The 8,341-nt window shown below is 52.8% G+C and overlaps 1 protein-coding gene across 1 annotated transcript; it reads left to right on the top strand.

Moving 5' to 3' along the window:
* Positions 1–3,058: 3,058 nt before the first annotated feature.
* Tekt4 (tektin 4) lies at positions 3,059–8,094 on the top strand. Its single transcript, XM_051181111.1, has 6 exons — positions 3,059–3,696; positions 4,964–5,034; positions 5,335–5,478; positions 5,832–6,054; positions 6,775–6,929; positions 7,826–8,094. Exons 1-6 carry the CDS (start codon positions 3,163–3,165, stop codon positions 8,040–8,042), a joined length of 1,344 nt encoding a protein of 447 aa, XP_051037068.1. The 5' UTR covers positions 3,059–3,162; the 3' UTR covers positions 8,043–8,094.
* Positions 8,095–8,341: the final 247 nt, after the last annotated feature.

The following is an 8,341-nucleotide window of genomic DNA, read 5'->3' as shown; positions in this document are numbered from 1 at the left end:
ACAAGGACTCAACCCATCTCTGAAGGCATCTGACCAGTCCTGACCCCTCAACCTGGGGACTAAAGTTCAAGCTCTGCTTTGGAGACTGTTATGACACAGGGCAGCCTACATTGAGACCTGGCCTTCCTCATTAGCATGGGGGTCCCATGGGTGCACCCCACCTGCTGAAGCTGAAGATCATGTAGTCACTGGATGCAGGTTAGGTTTTCTCCTTGGAAGTTCTGGGTCCACACATCAGGGATAAGCTAAGGAGAAGCCATGGTCATCCTCTGGATGGCCCTGCACCTGGGGAAACTGAGTCACAGAGGAGATAGAGGGAGGTCCACGTTGCCCCCAAGGCTCTTGATCTCTAGCTCTTGGGGGACAACAATTCTGGCTTGGCTTGGTTATGAATTCTCAGGGCTTCTGCCCTGCCACCCTCAAACACACATGCGTAAAACATGTACTATCCATTCTGGTATAGATGCCAGGATACACTATCAGAAGATGGCCAGGCCAGCATGGAGTGATGCTGTGAGGTGGGCACCCGGGAAGGGTGCTAGGAATGCATAGCCTAGGCAGAAGCCTGGGTGTGTTAAGCAAAAGGAGCCCAAGGCTCTTACAGCCGGAGACAGGGGACAAGACAATGGCTAGGGAAGAGGATGGAGGGGCTCTGGCTACAGATCCTGTGTTGGCTAAGGGTGTGGATTTCTTTCAGAGAGGACCCAGTATGTGGGTGTCTCTGGGAAGGCCAGAACAATCAGGAAATAGGTGGCTAGCACATTCTGCAGTCAATGTCGTCCTCTGTTGGCCACATTGGATATTAACTTAGACTAGGGTTTTTTGTTTTGTTTTGTTTTGTTTTGTTTTGTTTTGGTTTGGTTTGGTTTTTTTTTTTTGTTATTTATTTATTTATTTTTTTGTGCCCAGATTGATGGCAGAGTTGTTTCCTGTCCAACTAGTGTCCTGGGGACAACTGCCCAGACAGAACCTGTCTCCTCTTTTGAGCAGATCAGGACATTTGGCTCCAGGTACACTCAGTGGACTTCAGAACACTGACCCACTTCCCTGGGAGGCCCTGGGTGTGAATCCGACTATGGGATGCAGCAGGAAGAGGAGGGCCTGGCCCTTAGACAGTGGCCTTGGGAGCAGATGGGGGTTAGAAGCCCAGGGATTCAGCTTCTAAAGACAGTGTGGGTGTTTGGGCCCCTGAGCCTGCATGAGGAGTTCAGACCACATGAACAATGGGGCCAAGCTGTGGGATCATGGGTGACTAGGTATTGGGAGTGTTGAAGAGGAAAGGACAGGAAGGGAAACCATTTCTGAGGAGTCTGTCCATGTTTCTACTGCCTCCACCTCAGCTTATTCACCCTTTAAGTAGGCAGAGCCTCCTCCACCCTGCTCCTGAAGAGCAGAGCCAAGCTCAGGACCAGGCCAGGGAGGAGGACTGAACATTGGGGGTTTCAGGACCCTTCACTACTCCAGCACTGGTCCAAGGCTGGTGCCAGGAGCCTCTAGTGAATTAGAATCCTGAGCCTCTAGCTTGGGTTACAGTGGACTGAAGAGGGGAGAGTTGGGGTCTGTGTGGCCGTGTGTGTGTGTGTGTGTGTGTGTGTGTGATGTATGTTGTGTATGTGTGGTGTGTGTGTGGGGTATTGTGCTGTGTGTGTTGTGTGTGTGTGGGGGAGATGTGGGGTGTGTGATGTGTGTGTGGTGTGTGGTATGTGTATGCAGTGTGTGTGGTGTCTGTGGTGTGTGTATGTGTGTGGTGTCTGTGGTGTGGTGTGTGTGTGGTGTGTGTATGTGTGCGTGGTGTCTGTGTGTGTGGTGTGTGTATGGTGTGTTTGTGTATAGTGTGGTGTGTGTGTGTGTGTATGTGGTGTGTGTATGGTGTTGTGTGTATAGTGCAGTGTGTGTGTGTGTAGTGTGTTATGTATGTGTGGTATATGTGTGGTGTGTGTGGTGTGTATGGTATGGGTATGGATGTGTGTGTAGTGTGTTATGTATGTGTAGTATGTGTGTGGTGTGTGTGGTGTGTATGGTGTGTATGGTGTGTATGGTGTGGGTATGGATGTGTGTGTAGTGTGTGTATGTGTGTGTGGTATGTGTGGTGTGGGGTGTGTGGTGTCTGTGTGTGTGGTGTGTATATAGTGCAGTGTGTGTGTGTAGTGTGTGTTATGTATGTGTGGTATATGTGTGGTGTGTGTGGTGTGTATGGTGTGGATATGGATGTGTGTGTAGTGTGTGTATGTGTGTGTGGTATGTGTGGTGTGGGGTGTGTGTGTGTGCATGTCAGTGCATATGTATATGGGTACTCGTGTGTGCATGTGGAGTCCAGAGGACAACCTTAGTTGATATTTTTCCAGCACCGTCCACCTTGGTTTGTTGTTTGTCTGTTTTTTGTTTTGTTATTGTTGTTGTTTTGGAGGGGTTTGCTTTGTTTGAGACAGGGTCTTACTATGTAGCCCTGGCTGGGCTGGAACTCATTATGTAGGCCAGGCTGGCCCCAAACTCATAGAGATCCACCTGCTTCTTCCTCCCAAGTGCTGGGATTAAGTGTTTGTCATGGGCTGGAGAGATGGCTCAGAGGTTCTGGGTCCAATGCCCAGCAACCATGTGGTTGGTGGCTCACAACCATCTACAATGAGATTTAGTGCCCTCTTCTGGCCTGCAGGCATACATGCAGGCAGAACACTGTGTTCATAATAAATAAATAAATCCTCAAAAAAAAGTGTTTGCCAACATGACTGGTCAGTCTTATTTTTTGAGAAAAAGTCTTTCACTGGCCTGGAACTCATCAAATTTATTTGGGTGGACTGTGCAGTGAACTCCACAGATTAATCTGTTTCTGCCTTCCCGGTGCTGGGATTACATGCATGTGTCACAACACCTACCTTTTTCCATCTGTGTTTTGGGGGCCAAACTCAGGTTCTTGTAAGGTGACTATTTTTACCTATTTAAGCTATCTCCCTAGCCCTTTAAGAGGGCAGTTCTGCCCCTCCCCTTAAGTGACCCTGTTGCCCAGCAACAGGAGGCAGTTGGTGTATACAATATTCCTGAGGCAACCAGGAGCCTTGCTCGGGACAAAGTGACCAGTACTGCCCCATTGATCGTGCCTGGAGAACTGCCCAGTGACCCTGTCTTCATTCTGCCCCCTTCCTGCTCAGCCAGGCAGTGGGCACCATGGCACAAACCGATGTGCTCCTTACCAAGGAGCCAGCCCCACAGTCAATACAGGCCTGTGAGCTGCCGTGCAAAGAGTACGATGTGGCCTGCAATACTGGTGCCTACACATCCTCGGGTCTGGCCACCGCTGGCTTCCGCACAGCCAAATACCTGATGGATGAGTGGTTTCAGAACTGTTATGCCCGTTACCACCAGGCCTTTGCAGACCGGGACCACTCTGAGCGGCAGCGGCATGAGAGCAGGCAGCTGGCAGCGGAGACTGAGGCGCTGGCCCAGCGCACACAGCAGGACTCCACACGAAAGACTGGAGAGCGCCTGGAGGACATACATTGCTGGAAGTCAGAGCTGCAACGAGAGATAGAGGAGCTGTCTGCCGAGACTGACCTGATGATGGCCCAGAAACTGCGGCTAGCACGTGCCTTGGATGCCACCGCTGTGCCCTTCTCCATTGCCACTGACAACCTGCAGTGCCGAGAACGCCGCCAGCATCCAGACCTCGTGCGGGACTACGTGGAGGTGGAGCTGCTAAAGGTGCAGAGTGGCTCAGGCCCAGAGTGGGAGGCAGGCTCCGGCACTCATATAGACATCACAGGGCCTGGGACTCACAAAGCGCTATGCCCCTCAGCCCAGGCAGGACCTCTGGTCCTTCAGACACAGGATGATTTTTACCACATGGATGGATTCCTGACTTCCTAGTAACTTTCCCTCTTTTGGGATCCCCTCCAGCCCCCCAAGATTTCAAAGACATTTGAAACACCCTGAGTGGTTCTTGTTGGTTTGTTTGTTGTTTGCTAAGTCAGAGGCTCCCTGGTACCAGCATGTCCCTTGTTGCAGTATTTGCTCTCAAGATAGAAAGCCAGGCCAGAGGGAGTGTAGAAGGCATGGCATCTGCCCTTTCTGCCCAGAGTCCTGAAGTCTCAGCTTCAAAGATCTCCTTGTATACACTTAGAACCCCCAGCATGGGGAGATGGAGGAAGGAGGATCACACGTTCTAGGCCAGGCTGGATTATATGGCAAGACTCTTCAAAAACAAAACAAAACAAAGCATACCACTTCCTCCCTCCATTGGACACCTTTCCCTCCAAACCCAGCACAGCTTGCTTTGGGGAACCATGTGCTATGGTTAGGGGGTCACTCAGCCTGGATGCTGTACAACCCTGAATCCCTCAGAACTGCAACCTCCTGTGGTGGGCTTAGTCCTGCAGGGATTGATGGAAATAGGCAGCTCTGTCATACCCCCAGGCCTTGACCACTGCTATGTAACTGGAGCATTGTCGGTGGTGCAGAGGTGGGTGACTTACCAAGGACACAGGACAATGGAGAGCATGGCCCATGTGGACTTGCACAAGAAAGAATTCCTGATACCCAGAAAATGCTGGGGCAAAAGGAAGCCCAGTTTCCCTCTTATTCTTGGTGGGCAGTGGGCAGCAAACAGAGGCCATCTGACTCCCTATGGGTGTGGGGTCCTCAGAGGTGGCCTAGGTCCTGCAATGAGTCTGATGCCCCCTCAGTATACTATGGTGTTGGAGATGATCCCAGAGCCTGGACAACTATCATGGGTGATCCAACAGCCATAGATACCCCTAGAGGAAGCAGTCATTTACAACATGCTAAAACCACCCAGAATAAACCTAGCACGAAGGGTTTGGCTTATACATCTTTTTCTGTGTGTGGGGAGGGGGGAGACTAAGACAAAAGCCAATGGAGGCAGAGCCCATGCCTTGGCTCCTGCTGGGTCCCTCAGTCTCTCCCAAAGAGGAGGGGCAGGCTCTGCTGCTCAAGACTCTCTCCTCCCCAGGAAACTGAGCTCATCAGGAACATCCAGGAACTCCTGAAGAGGACTATCTCACAAGCTGTGGGCCAGATACGGTGAGTCACAGCAGAGGGTCCTGAGGGATGGAAAACCCTGAGCCCCACCCCAAGGCTGGTAGGAGGTAGGAGACAGGACAGCTAGGCAGAGTGACTCTGTGGCTCAGAGAGGTCAGCACTTCCAGATCATAGCCAGAAATGCAGGCAGTGCTCGGCTGGGCATATACAACTATCTCCATTTTTGTTCTGGGACCTGGGCACTGATGGCCACTGAAGGATGCCAGAGCAGGAACTGGAGCAGGGCCCCGCAAGCAGGGCTTCCTGGCACATAGTGTGTCCTGTGCCTCCCCTCCCCAATAGGCTAAACAGGGAGCATAAGGAAACCTGTGAGATGGACTGGTCAGACAAAGTAGAGGCCTACAACATCGATGAGACCTGCACCCGCTACAACAATGAGAGCACCCAGGTGCAATTCCACCCGCATTCCAGCAAGTTTGAGGAGAGGTAGGCTTCTGGGCATCCCCGTTTGCCCGTTTTGGCTCTACTTCCAAAATCTGAGGAAGGACTCCTGCCTCCACAAATCTGGACCAGTTCTCTGTCCGCAGTTGGGGTGGGAAAACACCCCAAGTGCCTGGCACCCACAATTCACACAGGGTTGGTGCCTGCTCCAACCCCTGGATCCCTGTGGGTGGCTTGGACTGCGTTTCTGCTCGTGGCCAGCAGAGGGCAGGCAACAGCCACTAGAGGCCCGGGAGAACCTCGGGATGTCTGTGTGACACCGGGTACAATGGGGATCACCGGCAATGCCGGAGCCTCTGCATGGCTACACCCCGACCAGGCCGCACCTCCACCCTCAGTGCCTCCACTCCAGAAACGTGGGCCAAGTTCACTCAGGATAACCTGCTTCGGGCCGAACGTGAGAGGCTAGCCTCGGTTAACCTGCGGAAGTTAATTGACTGTATCCTGCGGGATACGGCCGAGGACCTGCGGCTGCAGTGCGATGCAGTGAACATGGCTTTCACACGCCGCTGCGAAGAGCTGGACGACGCCTGCCACAAGCTGCAGTACCACCTGCAAAAGGTGGGATCGCTGGGCACGCCCACCGTTGGACTCACCCAGCTGTCTGATCGAACCCAGGACATGCCTGCCAGCAAGCCCATCCCATGCTTAGGGCGCACCCATTCAAATCTGGCCTCACTCCACCTCCCTTCCCGAAACGTTCACCTGTCCCCCACTCGAATCACGCCCTTCCCTCATACATCCCCTTACCATAGGGGCCCTGGTTGCTGAGATCAGGTCGCTATATATGCTATGCTCAGCCACGATCTGACTTCAAGGGCTTCTCTGTGACCCAGAGGCAGACATCCATACACTTCTGTAGGCTCCCTGAGCTGATGTAAAAGCAGGTTTATATTTGGGAGTGGTCTGCTGGCACAGCCACTCCAGGAGGCTGACCTGCAGGAGCTTCCCCCTGTGGGGTTTGGGAGGGGGGTGGCATGGAGTCATAGTGTGCCCGTGGGGTCCTGCTCTGGGCTATTATTGTGGCTTTTCTTGCCTCCAAGCTCTGTCATTCTTGGTCAGGACTGGAGGACAAACAGACTGCCCTGACTCATAGGAACCCCTGAAGGTCTTCTACAGGGCAGCTTCTGGACGCAGATTTGGGACTCCCTCTCTCCAGTCAGGGCCAGGAGATGAGGGAGCAAGTAGTCAGGCCCTTCCCACATGCTGGGTTGGGGTAGGAAGGTGCCCTGATTGCTCCAGGCTTGAGCCGGCTTCAGGCTCACACATTGCCCTGTGCAGACGCTGAGGGAGATCACAGACCAGGAGCACCAGGTGGCAGCCCTGAAGCAAGCCATCAAGGACAAGGAGGCCCCTCTGCGCGTGGCCCAGACCCGCCTGTACCAGCGGTCACATAGGCCCAATGTGGAGCTGTGCAGGGACGCTGCACAGTTCAGGTATCTCTGGCTGGTGGAGCAGTTCTGGGTGGCTAGGGTCATCCCTGCGCCCCTTTAATCTTCCTCCATGTGAGGCCATGTGAGATTACTCTCACCTGTGAGTGGACATGAGGCTTGTGAGGGGGTGGGGAGGGTTGAGTGTCAGGAACACCACAGGGGTCCTGTGTCACTCTGGGATGCCTCACCTTCCTGGAAGGAGCTTAGTGTCTGACAACCCAGGATTCCAGGGGCCATAGGTCAGAGAGGTGAGCCAAGGCCTCCACCCACCCTTGTACCTCTGATGTAACCCTGTGTTCCATGTGTTCCCACAGGCATGGTGGGTTATATCTTTCATTTTCTTCAGCTAGCCAGTGCCAGGATGCCCTTCTAAGCATAAGTGTCTGTCTTCTTCCTCCTTCGTTGACTATACTTTTATTCCAGAAATCAAGGTTTTAAGAGTGGTTCCTGCTTAGAAACATAAGGGTTAGCACCTGTTCAGGCTTCTTAGATAGTATTTCTAAACTTCTAGCTTCCTGGGGCCATTGGAGAGTTAGGCTGCATTTTCCACCCTTTCAGTCGACTATAATTTTGTTCCAGAAATCAAGGTTTTAAGGGTGGTTCCTGCCTGGAAATGAAAGGGTTAGCACCTGTTCAGGCCGCCATTGCTTAATTTCACCCATTGCTTATTTTTGCCATAAGGGGGCAGTGTTTCAATTCTGCCTCTCCCTGTTCTGGTGCAGCTGTGGGAGGCCCCTTGGGCTGGAAATGAGGGTCCTTCTTGATTCATGCCAGGTTCCCAGTAAATTTGCAACACTGCAGCCACTTTGGAGGGGTTCCTGTAAGCCTTCTCTGGTCCTCTGTAGCATCATTGCCCCTTCCCTTGTCTCTCCCCTAACTCACCATTCCCTCCCCTGCAGGTTGCAGAGTGAGGTGGAGGAGCTGATCATGTCCCTCAATGCGCTGAAGGAGAAGCTTCAGGATTCAGAGCAGGCGCTGAGGAACCTGGAGGACACACGCATGAGCCTGGAGAAGGACATCGCAGTCAAGACCAACAGCCTCTTCATCGACCGCCAGAAGTGCATGGCCCACCGCAACCGATACCCCAGTGTCCTCCAGTTGGCTGGCTACCAGTGACTGGCCCCTGGCCACACTGTCTCATCCAAATAAAGAGCACCTTAGTTTTCCACCTAGGGTGTGCTGCATGGAGAGGCAGGTGGCTGTTCAATTGGACAGACATTTCAGAACTTCTGTGCAGCCAGGTGTTGTCCATGAGCCCCTCGTCCTCCATACTGAAGGGAAAAATCATCTATCCAGGTGAGGCCAGGTACTCCCCCACTTCCCCACTTAAAGTCCCACCAAGCCTGGTTTCTCCTATCATCACCAGCAGTTTGAAGGACTTGGATATTTGTTAGGGACATTGCATGGCATTCTTT

Source organism: Phodopus roborovskii, unplaced genomic scaffold (genome assembly GCF_943737965.1).
Source record: "Phodopus roborovskii unplaced genomic scaffold, PHOROB, whole genome shotgun sequence".
Taxonomy (NCBI): Eukaryota; Metazoa; Chordata; class Mammalia; order Rodentia; family Cricetidae; genus Phodopus; species Phodopus roborovskii.
Note: the sequence above shows the minus strand (reverse complement) of the source record. Positions and strands in the feature narration are given on the sequence as shown.

Bases quoted from the DNA above. Each gene is read 5' to 3' on its own strand.
- Tekt4 (XM_051181111.1), top strand. From the start codon at position 3,163: ATGGCACAAACCGATGTGCTCCTTACCAAGGAGCCAGCCCCACAGTCA. The intron at 3,697-4,963 runs GTGCAGAGTGGC...TCTCCTCCCCAG, and splicing joins TGGAGGTGGAGCTGCTAAAG to GAAACTGAGCTCATCAGGAA. The intron at 5,035-5,334 runs GTGAGTCACAGC...CCTCCCCAATAG, and splicing joins CAAGCTGTGGGCCAGATACG to GCTAAACAGGGAGCATAAGG.